The sequence below is a fragment of the Branchiostoma lanceolatum genome, chromosome 16 (assembly GCF_035083965.1).
Source record: "Branchiostoma lanceolatum isolate klBraLanc5 chromosome 16, klBraLanc5.hap2, whole genome shotgun sequence".
In the NCBI taxonomy this organism is placed as follows: domain Eukaryota; kingdom Metazoa; phylum Chordata; class Leptocardii; order Amphioxiformes; family Branchiostomatidae; genus Branchiostoma; species Branchiostoma lanceolatum.
This window is the reverse complement of record NC_089737.1, coordinates 5,265,887-5,280,376: the sequence shown is the minus strand read 5'-3', so window position 1 is coordinate 5,280,376 and position 14,490 is coordinate 5,265,887. Positions and strand designations below refer to the sequence as shown.

Here is a 14,490-nt window from a genome sequence, read left to right as displayed (position 1 = left end):
TCTCGGGTAAGTTAATGTACATAACGTTACGTATAGTTATAATATATCGATGTCGACAACATGTGATAGTCATTGGTTTTACTACTGTAACACCCCGAAGCATATATTTCATCTTAATAATGATAATCTTTCGTGAAATCAAAAGAAGATAAGTTTCAAGGCTTGGATGTCCCTGTAGCTCAATTGGTAGCGGCTTCGCAGTTGAGCCTCCTGTTTCCTATTAGTTGGATCCAGGAGACCCCTGATCGAATCCCGGGAAGGGTATCCTTGTCGGAGCTGCACCGTCTTTCGGAAGAGTCGAAAAATGGGGGTCCCGTGTTCGAGGAGGTGCCTCGAGTGCGTTACAACAGCCTCATTACTCACATGGGTACCTACTGGCTGTAATAATACAACCTGGTGAATTGTAAATGTTACAACTTTTTGTGTGAGAGGCGTCTGGTGTAGACCTTTGTTTATGTGTGTCGGAATGCATACGACCGGTACCGTGTTGTTGACACGGTGTTCAGTGGCAGGGTACACCCCGCTACTGTTTCCCTGGTTAGAGAACAGAGATTAGGATCACTGACACAGCCCCACAAACCACACTGTGACAATAGGCGGGGGGAACTCGGCACGTGCCGCCGCTACATGGCAGGAAAACAGACGACAAGTACGAAAATGTAGGAAGCAAGGTCTTTATTTGTGAGGAAAACAGACGACAAGTACTATGCAATTGCAAGGTCTCTATTTGTGACAGAAAACAGACGACAAGTACGAATCAAGGGGGCTGATCGGAGGATCGAAAACAGCCTAGTACAAGTCTGGTCTCTATTTGTGAGGAAAACAGACGATAAGTACGGAGTAAGGCCTCTGGCTGTGAGGAAAGCAGACGACAAGTACGCATTTAATTCTCTATAAGTGAGAAAAACAGAAAAGTACAAACTAAGGAAGGTCTCTATTTGTGAGGAAAATAGATGACGAGCACGATGCAATGCCTCTATTAGTATCAGTGAGGATAACAGACGACAAGAACAACCGACAAGTACGATGCAAAGTCTCTATTTGTGAGAAAAACAGACGACAAGTACTAAACAAGGTCTCTATTTGTGAGAAAAGCAGATGACAAGTACGATGCAAAGTCTCTATTTGTGTGGAAAACAGACGACAAGTACGGAGCGAGTTCTTTATAGCTTAAGTGAGGAAAACAGACAAGCACAAACTAGGGAAGGTCTCTATTTGTGAGCTAGATAGATGACGAGCACGATGCAATGCCTCTATTAGTATCAGTGAGGAAAACAGACGATAAGTACAAAGTAAGGCCTCTATTTGTGAGGAAAACAGACGATAAGTACAAAGTAAGGCCTCTATTTGTGAGGAAAACAGACGACAAGTACAATGCAAGATCTCATTTTGTGAAAACAAACATTAGGTAAGAAGCTACGTCTCTATATGATGAGAAAACAGATTACTAGTGCAATGTTGGTCTCTACATGTATTTGTGAGGACAACAGACGACAAGTGCAAAGTAGGGTCTCCAATTGTGAAGAAAATTCACGAAAAGTACGACCCCTATCTCTATTTGTGAGGAGAACAGCCAAAGTACGAAGAATTCGAAAGGTCTTTATTTGTGGGATACATAGGGTAACAGCCGACAAGTACAACATTGGTCTCCATTTGTGAGAAACAGTCGACAAGATCAAACTTGTAATTAGGAAAACATACAAGTACAAGATAACGCTTACAGACTGAGATAGCGTCGTACATATCATGTTTCTTAGCTTAACTTTGAATTTGCTAAGTGGGGTGATACTAAGATATTATGATACTAAAACACTTGCTGTTTCTAGAAAGGCAACAACGATTGGCTGGACGTTTATAATCGAAAAGATTTGCGAACAATTACGTGATGCTAAGTTTTTGAGTTTTGGAAAAGGTGTCCTTCAATACGTGCAATTTATTTCTGGCGGTCTCGAGCCAGTTCCCAAGAAGGTCTACTGATACCTACATCTAGTTCATACATGTACAACTACACACTACATTTGATCCCTTCCCCAGCTAACATATTACACGGCGGTTGAACATGAGTAACTCCAGTCGACCCATTAGCTCTGTACCGGGGGAAACCATTGTCTGTACGTGGAGGGACACTTGAGGTAATGGCGCCAGGGAGCACTTCCGCAGTACACCACAAGACGCCACATGGTAAGAAACGGGAGAAGAGAAACCAATGACTTGTGACAGTGGCGTCGCGGTGGTGTAGTGGGAGGGTGTTTGGCCCCAGAACCCAGAGATACTAGGTTCGAATCCGGGGTTCCCTGATTTGTCCCGTTGACGTTGTGCCCTTGGGAAAGGCACTTTACACGACTTTCCCCACTTCACTCAGGTGAAAATAAGTACCTAGCTTCGGTTAGGGACGTCCCTCGGATAGGACGTTAAATGGAGGTCCCATGTTTAGGGAGACCCACACCTCGAGTACGTTAAAGAACCCAACACACTTATCGAAAAGAGTAGGGGGTCCTTCCCGGTGTGAGTGGATCATATAAATCTGCCCGGATACGCCGCTTGTACTCTTCAGTACAAACCTGGTGTGTTACGCCTTGATGCGGTTTATCAGGTATGCAATACAAACAAACAAGCAAACATACAAACAAACAAAGGAGGATTCTACGGTTTCTTATATTATTTTTAGATTGGCGTTTGTCTGAAGATATACCTGTGTCATCGCGGCTTGTGCCTCTTTCTTGGACTTTTGAGGGTGCCTTGTTTGGATTGAGTATTGTTTCCACTGCTATACCCGTCTGCGAAGAGTGAAGTTATTTGCCAACAGTATATTGAAATACAGTTGTGAATATTACTTATCCAGGAAATTGAAGAATAAAATCTTAATTCAATCATACCACTGGAGTACGATATGAATATATCGGAACTTAAATATGTCCATACGACATATTTTTTTAGTAGATTGGAATCGTCTGATATTTTCATATTATAATTCACTGGTATAGATTGAATAAAAATTTTCTCTTTTTTTAGTGTATCAAAACGTCTAAATCATCAAAATCGGATATCCTCAAAGTTGAAAAGGTAAGTCTTTCCGGCTATTAATACAGGCGTAACAGAAACGGTCAGCTAGGAAAACGTAACCATTTTTGACTCCCAACATCTGCTTTGAGATTAGGGGCGCCACCATGCGACAGGGTGAATGGCTACAGCCTGCACTTCCGTTCTACTCCGCTAGAGGACGCTTGGTATTTTCTGATACCAGGTGCTGCAGACGGCAAATATCTTTCTGACAATGATTGATTATTATGATTAACTACTTATGTTGAATTTTGTGTCAAATTATAAGAGTTATCCAGAATGGTGTTGTCTTTCTGAATGTATCCGGTAACGAGTTGTAAATATTCCTCAGCCGATGGCGCTTGTTTTCGCCAGGTTTTATGATGACGTCATTGTCAGACGACAGAACCGCATGTTTTCTCCCTTCTAACGTCGACGAAAAAGTCGACATTATTTGCGACGTAAGCGTCAGCTGGTTGACTATACGTCAGCAAGATATGTCATTATATTTCAAGATAGTTTCCGGTTCTAAGTCTAGAAAATTTACAACTTAATTACAAAAATAGTAATTGATTAAAGTGTTTTGCAGTTTATTTTTTTTTGTAGTTTTAGTTGTTGCCCGATTGCCATGTTATTTAATGCCTGGGAATCTATTTATAAATAGTTTGGTATCTCGTGGTTAACTTTTGCTATCTTTTATTGACTTTCTTGTAAAATATATGATTAGTCCGTTTGTCTGGTACTCTATTTCATAGTGCATCCCCAAAGCATCCAAAACATCTAAGATATATGAGCCTTATCTTTAGTATGTTGTAACATTATCATCTAGACTTCAAACATCACTCCAACCTTACAGCATGTAACAGATATAAACGTCAAATATCATTACATGATAAAAACCAACTGTCCTTACAAACAAAAACAACAAGATTATAACAACTAATCATATATTACTTGTATTTTTTTCTCGCTGATATGAATATGAATATATATATATGTATATTGTATGGATATCTCAATTCTTAGTTCGGTTGCTTTGCTTACATAACAACAACTATTCATGTATCATTGTCTCTTTTTTTCCTGCTGATTTGAATATATATATGTATATTGTATGGATATTTTAATTCTTAGATCGGTGGCTTTGATGTATAGAATACATTTTTTGGAATGTAAATTATTCATTCTTGGTAATATCAAAAGAAATATTACTTTGAAAGGTTAGAAATGCAGTGTCTTATTTATTTTCCTTTTTTCTGGAATGAAGCAGAAATGAGGCGAACAGCTGTGTACAGAGTAGACTTTCCGGCAAGAACCCGGTCCGCTTCCGTCAAGTCGAAACCCCACAGGTTAAAATAAGACGCGAAAGCAAATTCTTGAAATGTCTTCGCTTACTGCCAAATGCTTGAGTTGCCTTGGCCGCCCGCTGAAGGAAGTGTCGTTTTACATAGTGACGTTATCCCGCGGGCCGATAAGTAGCTCGGGTTGAGGAATGAAACATGGCGGACCCTGACGGCCGTGCGTTCGCCCCAGGGGAACGATGTGAAGATAAAATGGCACGGAGGGCAAGGATACGTGCACGGAGGGCGAAAGAGATGGAAGTAGCGGCGCGGGCTGAAGCGCAGTTCACCGAGACGACCGTCACAGTTACCACGGCGTACAAACAGGAGACTCGCGTGCGCGGCGCTACCGCCGCCGAGACTAACTTAGGAACCCCCGAGAACTTTAAGCAACCAGAAGGCGCCAGCGCGGCTCCCAAGGAACGGGAACAACCCCAGAAGACGTCTAGATTGAAGGAGAAGAAGGGTGGAAGACGCAACGTGAAAAGACATATACGGGAGAAAAGACGGAGTACCGGCATAGTCAACCTGCAGTTGAGTCTTGCAGACGATCTAGACGACGAACATGACCAGGTATGGTAATGTTACATTTTACCAGGGGGAGATCCACTAATTATACGCGACTGGGACGTCCTAGCTAGGATCGTAGGCTTACAATTTCCCCTACGATGCCGTGTATAAAAACGCCACACTAAAATCAACTTACGGTACGTTTTCTAGTCAAAAAGATATCCAAAATGTCTTAATTTGTTGTATTCTTTAAGAAAGCCAGGCCCCAGTGAAAGAACGATCTGCCCCTACCCGCCAGTAACGTGAGTGCCTGTTAAGGGTTACCCCAGTTATTTCTCAAAGTGGACATAACAAGGCACAAGTGCACACGTTTGTGACGGCTGCCCGCTGTGATGGCCTCATAAGAGACCATAGCGCCTTTCTAGAATGTCAAAACACAGCCAAAAGTAGCCAGAAAACATCACTCTCACACTCCCCGTAATCTGTAACGAAACGTGAAGCTCGTTTTTGCTATAATTTAGCGAAAATAAGCCCTGCATTTTGTAACAGGCATTCGAGAGTGATATCTAAATTGACCGTCACTTGTAGACATGCCAATGTTAAATCTTGTATGCCATACACTGTTTGTATGCTGCACCGTTTCTTAGAATCCTAAAGTATTCGTCAAGAATCTAATTAAAATTCTCTACCCTATCTAAGCTAGCCTCCGCTAAGCAAAATTAAAACAAGCGATTTTCTCCAATGCCTATATTTAGTGGCGATATGTTTGGTACGTTAAGTGTTTCAAAACATTGTACTGGTTGTTTAGATGTTGTACATTTGCCGTTGCCTTATTTATATAACAGTATAATTTCTTAGTTATGCTAACACTGGGGTTATTTTAACACTTATGTTTCTTGGAACCCATTTAATATCTCAAGTCATTTCACAACAAAGTCATCACCAAAATGTTGGCAGAAAAGAAGAATACTGTAAATGCATTTAAGTTCGCGTGGTTTTATTTCGCGGTAGGGAGAAAATGGGGCGTTCGCGGTGGTTTTTATTTCGCGGCAGCGCTATAGTCACATACTGCTACAGTATCAGAAAAAGATGTTCGCGGTGGTTTTAAGTTCGCGGTTAAACGGTCACCGCGAAAACCGCGAACATAAAACCACCGCGAACATTTCTGCTTTTACAGTATTATGTCGCCGGCTATACTTTGCCAAACTTACAATGTGTGCGGCATATTAGGCTGTCAAGAGGGCGAATCTCTCAACGTTAAAACTATGTTACTGTTTTCAAAACAGGCCCAAGTGCTTTGCAATGTTCAGATTCAGTTACAAAGAACTTGCTTTGGATTATACTGAAGCCCCCCTCCCCCCACGTCTTGCTGATAAAACCCAGGAATTTTAATCTGAAGTGAAATCCGTGTTTCCCCAAGTGCCTCGCTTCCTGTTTGTCACTGTCCCGTCCTATATTTTGGAACCATAGATCAAAAATATTTTCAGTCTTTACCGATGTCCTTTTAGATAGATAGATTAAATCGTGTCGGTAGACTTTGTAGTACTTTATTCAGGATTAAGTTTGTTTTGGAAACAAAAATAAATCCTTGAGCTAACTATTACATAGAATAGCATAAGATATTCAGCTGGTAAAGCGTGTGTTACCAGTTGCAATCTAATCGTCTTCTGTGATTCAAAATAAAGCTTTAAGGGTTTAAGTATGATACATTTTCTCACGTTAATTTGTTGATATAACTAGAAGCAATGATTGCGTATTGGGTTGAAGTGTTGTGGGGGCCCAAACCAAAAGAACGCATTTTTACTTACCAATGATCTTTATTTTAGAAATCAACTTATTGATGTTCATCTGATATTAAAATTCAATTTCAAAACTTTTCGGCAGGGTCCGATTTTTAGTTACCAACAAAAAACGTCCAGATCACTTGTAATGTTGACAGCATGTGTTGAAGTTTGAATAACCCGGAACAATTATCCTTGTTTTGAAAATTAACTTAAAGGCATCCAGAGCATTTTATAAGGCTTGAAACTTGAATAGAAAACTCAACTTTCTAGTCATTCCTACAGATAGTAAGTTTCAAGAACACTATGCCATTACATATCGAAATTGAATGAGCAAAGATACGATGTGGTTGCGTGGTGAGAACTGAAATCCAAGCCATTATAGACTGATTCTCACTGTCAATCACAATTATGGCAATTATTGGTTCGACCAATGAGAGAGTGACTGCATGTCCGTCAAAGTGAAGAAGTTGTCAAATCCTGTAATTTTTTGTTTGTTTTAGAAATTATGTTTATCTGTTCTTGAGTCTAATCTCAGAACATTTCGGGTCTGATTTTTAATAATCAACAAAACATCCAGATCACTTGTAATGTTGACATCATGTGGAGAACTTGTCAAATCCGGTCTAGCCATTTGACCATGCTGACGGATGTGAAGCAACTCTTCAGACGATTTCCTCTCAGGAATCTGACCGAGGTTGCTCCCTCCAGAAATTGTTTCTGGCTCGGCGGGCGATAATAGAATACCGAGCGAACATGAAGCGGGAAGCGTGGAGATGTTTGTTTAGGAAAGGTCACTTTGTAAAAGGAGAGACCGCCTTTCTAGGGGAGCCAAGGACTTGGTATGGCCAGATACAAAAGCGAGGAAACGTCCCTGTATAGTGTCAGTCAGTCCATGCGTGACCGCTAGCTTTCAGTGGCAAGTGAAGCTACTCATGTCGAAGGTTTTGAGTTAACGCAGTAGAATCACTTTAAAGGAGCTCTTTTACACTGTTTATTTGAACCTGAAAGAGTCGACCCATAGGATTGCATTGTAGACTGTGTACAATGTCAGAATCTTTTGTCCTAAATTGCATCTTAAATCCAGTGTCAACGCTTTACTCCCTTTCCCGCTCTCTCTCTCCCTCTCTCTCAGCCTCTCTCTCTGCCTCTCTCTCTCCCTCTCTCTCCCTCTCTCTCTGCCTCTCTCCCCTCTCCCTCTCTCTCTCTCTCTCTCTCTCCCTTTCTCTCTCTCTCCCTCTCTCTCTCCCTCTTTCCCTCTCTCTCTCTGTCTCTCTCTCTCCCTCTCTCTCTCTCACTCACTCTCTCTCTCTTTCTCTTCCTTCCCCTCTGCTTTTACCATCTAACGCGGCGGACACTACACATATCCTAGGCCTATAGAGCGTTTCCCAGTGACGAAATCAATGTGTTCATTTCTATTTCATTTCAATAATTCATAACTGAGGTATCATAACAGGTGTAATGTGTGTGTGTGTGTGTGTGTGTGTGTGTGTGTGTGTGTGTATGTGCGTTTGTGTGTACGTGCATCTGTATGTATCGTAATGTGTGTCTGCGTGCCTGTGCGTGTGTTTGTTAGAGTGTGTGTGTGTGCGTGTGTGTTTGAGTGTGTGTGTTTGAGTGTGTTTGAGTGTGTGTGCGCGCGTGTGTGTGTGCGTTTGAGTGTGTGTGCGTGCGTGCGACTTTGAGTGTGTGTGTGTGTGTGTTTGAGTGTGTGTGCGCGCGTGTGTGGGTGCGTTTGAGTCTCTGTGTGTGCGTCTTTGAGTGTGTGTGTGTGTGTGTTTGAGTGTGTTTGAGTGTGTGTGTGTGTGTGTGTGTGTGTATGTGTGTGTGTGTGTGTGTGTGTGTGTGCGTGTGTGTGTGTACGAGAAAAGGGAGAGAGAGAGTTAAAAAAGAGAGAGCATGTTAAAGCCTTGATAAATCGACGCTCTATGCTAAATAATCTCTCAGCTGGCACCGGAAAAATACATCTGCCTTCCTGTTTTTAAGACTGTAGCACGCAAGAATGAGGAAATGAAAACAAATGAGCGCCGCGAAGGACAGATAAAAAAACTAACAATTACTTCTCTACAAAGTTATTTCTGAAGGCCATGCTAGTAGGGATAGTACATTATTGTGTAGAAAATCCGCTGAACGACCACATTGCTATGTTCTATTGCAAATTACAAGTACGTAACGTTTTTTCCTTGAAGAGTCAGAGTTAAGTCAATGAGATTTGAAACGTCTTGTTTTGAAAGAAATGACGCAAACGACGCAAGTGTAAAGTGGGCCTAGGTTCTTCTGACGCAAGCACTTTGAAAAGTGACCCAGCACTTAACGAATACGTTTGAAACGAATCCCGTGTGGCCTTTAACGCTCCGTGGACGTGAAAGGGACCAATGACCTACCTAAATCCCGTGGAATGTACAAAGGACATCTATCGAATAAGATAGAAAGGTCAATGACCACCCTTGACCTCTTGGTCTGTCAATCATTTGGGACCAGAGGTGTGAACAGGTTTGTTGACAAAACTTCCGTTCTAGGGATTTTTTTCATTCTTTCTTAGGCCATGTTGATTTGATTATATGGATGCCATTCGCGCGTGCATCAATTTTTGCCCGTTTAAAAAAAAAGGAAGTTTCGGCCATACTGTAAATCGTGCAAAACAGCTGCAAAATAGATATGCTGTTAGTAGCATACAATTTTTTTCGGAAAACGGATACTAATGTCGTACAATGCTTAAGTCAATTCCAAAGTCGAAGAAAAAGTTTTGAAATAACAAAAATAAAGAACCTTTATTTCGGTATACCATGCATACTCTGTGTGTTTAGTATCGTTCCTTTAATATTCAACCTTCCTGACGACGTAGATTTCATTATGAAGGCAACTTATTTTTTGCCAAACTTTTTAATTAGCACGCCTGCATCAGTTTTGGGGTACGCAAAGGATATCATCTATATAATAAAATCATCATCATCATCATTATGCTTCCGGATTTAATCCGGTGAAATACAATCAATAATGTTTTTCAAATCATACTAGTAATGAAATCTACATGGCCTTATCATGGCTTGACAACTCTTGCTTTAAAAAAAAAAATCTTGCTCGTAGCTCCCCCCCACATATGTAGCCCAGTGCCATCAAATGATAGCTAGCTTGATGTCTCTTGATCATTTTTAGGTATAATGTACTATGGTCCAGGTGGGACATCATGGCTCTTGATGCAAATTTTTGCAAATTAATCAAATATGCACCAAATTGAAAATAAATCAGCATAACCTGTGTAATACTTGTCCAAATGATATCAAACTTGGTCAAAGTCACAAGTGGCAGAAGAGTGTTCATTTTCTGACTCTTAAAAGTGCCTGCTGTGTTTCTATGGCAACCGTTGCTAAGAAACATATGTCCTCAGTTTTCTGCCGTAAACCAAATCTTTAGCCACGGCGTCTGTCTGTGTGTGTGCCCAGCAAACAGACATGTCTTACGTCCGATTACGACAAATCCACAACTACTCCGTGACTGCCCTGAATTTCCTGTCGTAAAGTTAACTTCGTATGGCGTATCTGACCGAGCGTTTAACCAAGCTGTCTGTCTGTGTGTGTGCCCAGCAGACAGACATGTCTTACACATGTACGTTCGCTTACGACAAATCTACAACTTCTCCGCGAATGCCCTGAATTTGCTGTCGTAAACGTACTTCGACCGGTGCAATTGCCTAGTTGGTAGAGTGTTCGCCTTGCACACGGTAGGTCGTGAGTTCGAACCCCGGCCGGGTCATACCAAAGACTTTAAAAAAATGGTACATACTGCGCATGCTTTCTCTGCTTAGCGCTCAGCATTTGGGAAACAGTATGGTAGTTAAACACACTTCACTACCAGCGGACTAGCCCCCTGCTGTAGTGACTTACACAAATGTGTGTGGCCCAAGGGCTTTAGAAATGGAGATGGGCGCCATTCCTATGTGTCTTTTCAAGACGCCCGAGTCACTTAAACTTAAACGTACTTCTTACGACTAAGGATCCTATATAATGGCCTTGGTACGACGTGTGTGACCGAGCGTTTAGCCGAGCTGTCTGTCGGTGTGTGTGCCCAGCAAACAGACATGTCGTACGCCTCTGAAAGCCCCAGCTGACTGGGCTTAACGTGGCCAGGGTTTTCCTGTCGTCCTGTTTACGTAACACCCTGCCACGTAAAGTCACAAGTAGGTGCGGTTCGGTAAGGACTTCGGGCTGTACCACTTCTTAAAGGCAACCAAAGCAATGCTAGGGCCTAAAATACGGAAAAAAAAGGATGAAATCTTTATGGTAGTGACATTTAGCAACACTATTTAGCACATTTGCGTAATAACTGCATACTTTGAGCATTTCAAAACCGTGCCAAACATTGCGGTACGATGATTCCCTTAGTTTTTGCGAGCCTAGAAAAACTCTGTCCACAATTTTCAGTGAGTTCTCACATCACAACGACGTCATATTTTTGCATGATGGACGTCGTTATACATTGTGATAGTGTTGTTTGAACTAAATCATGTGTAGAATTGACTAAATAAATTGACTTTCAAAATGTGAATTTTGGGCCCTATATTGCTTGGGTTTCCTTTAACTTGAGAGAGGTGTTAATACATGGAACAGAGAGCTGGATATCTAAAGGGGTTTTGATAAAGACAAAAGATGAGTAGAAAAGCTAATTTTTATGGAAAAAAATGGTCTTACAGAGCTTGTTCTGGAAATATTAAAAGATGACCTTAGTGAAAAGCGGCGCCTGCAGGCCGTTTTAAGCTTCTCATGAACAAACAAAGGTTCGAACAAAAAATGTATAAGAATATGACTGAATGTTCATATGAAAATATGCATATTCCTTTTGTTGATTTTTTTCAGAAAAAGCTTGAGTATCTGAGAAAAAAATTAAACTTTTTTTAAAACAAACAACAAGCATATAATATATAAATTATCAAATGCACAACAACAGTTGAGCAAGCTCAGTCGGAGTGTATCATGGCAAGTAAAACAAGTTAGCAAAACAAAACAAACAGGAACAAAAATAGCTTTAACTGCGCACTTATCTCATCAAGATTGACGACCGGCCTACCGGGTTGAAATACCGAGAATTACTTACTTAATCATCTGCTGATAACTGACGATAATTGACTGTAGTCCTGAATTGAAAACACACACAGCTTACTGAAAATCTTAAAATCTTGAATATCACTTTCTTCGATCATTAATTGTAGTCGAGTCTGTTGAACAAAAGAAGTAAATATAATTGAGACAAGCCTACAAGACTTACTCTCCCTCCCAAGACCTATCTACCACTCAAAAATCAAACACGAGATATCAAAACAGGACGTTCCGCTGCAGCACCATAACAAGTCGCTAGGGGGCCCAAAATCTAATCATTTCGTGGTCTCAAGAAGACCTACCCACATCAAGTGTCAAGACAATCCATCCAGGCATTCTTGAGTTATCGTGTACACAGAAGGACACAAACATGAACGCTGCGAAAAACATTTTATTTTCATTTTTTTTTAAATTTTGTCATGTTTACCCAAGGTAGCACTGCTCAGTGATTAACACTGCTTTACAGAGGGGCCCTGCGTAAACAAAAACATTTCCTTCTCGGCGAAGGTAAAAAGTAGCATCGCCCTACTACAGTACAAGTGCATTCACCCCTTGTTATCTTACTCCCTTTAGGCTGTGACGTATTGAAACACAGTTTTGACATATTCTCAAGTATCCCAAACATGAAATACGTCATTTGCGCAATGTATGACGGCAAAACAGTGGGGCCTGTTAGGGGTGTCTAAATCTAGGTGACTTTTACTACATTTTCCGATAAGGTTTTGTTTTTAATAGCGCTTGCGTATGTTGTTTATTTAGCATCATGACTCAATAAGATATGAATGGATTGTTATGAATTGAATATGCGGTTAGGTCTTGTCCTATTCAAGAAACTATTATATCTGGGGCCACCTGATGGCTTTGATAGGTACTGCAGCAGAAATATATATATATTTTTTTAAAATTTCGTATACTCGACAAGATATGGCCATGGCTTTAGGACATAAGTTTGGGCCCTCTTGCAGCTTTCCTTTGAACTGCAGGGCCGTTTTAGTTGCATACTTTTATGATACGTGTACAACGTTGTATTGATCCGAGCTCCTCGTATACTTGCTGAGACTAGGGAATTAAGGGTATCATGGAGTGTTTATATGTGTCGTATCATGGGATTACGTTTTGGCCCTCTTGTAGCTTTCCTCTGAACTGCAGGGGCGTGTAAGTTGCATACTTTAATGATATGTATAAAACGTTGTATTAATCCGAGCTTTCCGCATACTTACTGAAACTAGGGAATTAAGGGTATCATGGAGTGTTTATGTGTGTCGTAACATGGGATTTGGCCATGTCACGGGTTTGTGTACAGAACACAAAGCTAGAAAAGGTCAAGATGACTAAGTGATTACTCTAAACCTTTAAGGAACTAGAAGCCAAATATCTAAGAATCCACTCAACATCTTCAAAAATATCAAGGTTTTTGCAATGAGGTCAGTAACCTCAGTAGTTACCTTCACCAGAAGGTTAATAATGTTCACATATCTTTAGGTGATAGTTTCTTTAATAAACTGTGATAATTAAAGGACAATAATTCTTCACAACTGTGCGATTGAAACAACATTGCTTGAAAAATCGTTATAAATATCGTGTCTTATTATTTTCTTCACAGAACCCAAAATCACAAGAAGCAGTGACGACATCTGCGACACACCAGAACGATCGGAAGTACTAGTGAGTCACAACATCCGGGTCAGACGCGCTTGGTCCTATTGGAGATTCCTGGTGGTACCTGTGCCCCCCCTCTTTTTTACCACAAATATACCAAGTCTTTGTAGTTTCAGGACGCTTGGCGATAGAAATGTTATTTTACATTAACATGTATGCTGTAGGACGTCGACAGTCTATTCAATTGATACTCGAGCAAAACGCTGTTGGAAAACAAAAATACTTTGCAAACAGATTTGGCTACAAGTGCTATATTACAGATGAGCTTCGTATTAAAATTTTGTAGAAATTTTCAGTACATTTGTTACTGTTAGACAACACTGGAACCTGTGTGACGTCATACCTATGACGTAACATCATAGAAGCATGCAATGATTTTTTTTATCTGCAATTGCTTTGAAACTTTAACAATGTCACGTCGTGTAGTAATCAATCAAAATGTGGCAAGAATTAGATGTACAAGCTAAAACTTGGAGGGTGGAGTCTAATGGAGCACGGGCGCCCTCTAGCGACATGCTTGGTATCTGCATCGCAAATCCTGTGCTATAAAATGTTGTACATGTGGTATAAGCATAGATATGACGACGCAGAATTCTTAAGCAAATGACCAGCTACCAAACGTCTGTATGATTATTAATTTAGTTTATGGTCTCCTTTATGTTAATAACTAACGTTTCGAGATTGATTGTATATCAAAGACCTAGAATGTAAGATAATTGCTACAATGATAGTGGAAATATAGAATTCATCTATGAAATAGCGAATTATAAGGATATTACCTTTTACTCTTTGCTAGGATGAAATAAAATAATGACAAATACATGATTCATTTTTGTTGCACTAGAGCGAAGCTAGAAACATTTTATGAATAACTTGTTTTTTGTTATACCATTACTTTTTGCTTTAATTATATCTGATATAGATTTCAGAGATTATATTTGTCAAAATGACAACTGGCATATATGTGACTAGGAGCAACTATTTCTGACGCATACATGGAATCTACATTTGCGCATGTAACGCTGGGTAACATAAATTCGGGATTTTTCCGATAATGATTGACTGAAA

General features: G+C 40.5%; 1 protein-coding gene across 1 annotated transcript; it reads left to right on the top strand.

Annotated features, from left to right (window-relative positions):
• Nucleotides 1-4,470: 4,470 nt before the first annotated feature.
• LOC136422021 (uncharacterized) lies at nt 4,471-13,497 on the top strand. Its single transcript, XM_066409632.1, has 2 exons — nt 4,471-4,952; nt 13,367-13,497. The coding sequence occupies exons 1-2, from the start codon at nt 4,539-4,541 to the stop codon at nt 13,427-13,429; spliced, it is 477 nt and encodes a 158-aa protein (XP_066265729.1). The 5' UTR covers nt 4,471-4,538; the 3' UTR covers nt 13,430-13,497.
• Nucleotides 13,498-14,490: the final 993 nt, after the last annotated feature.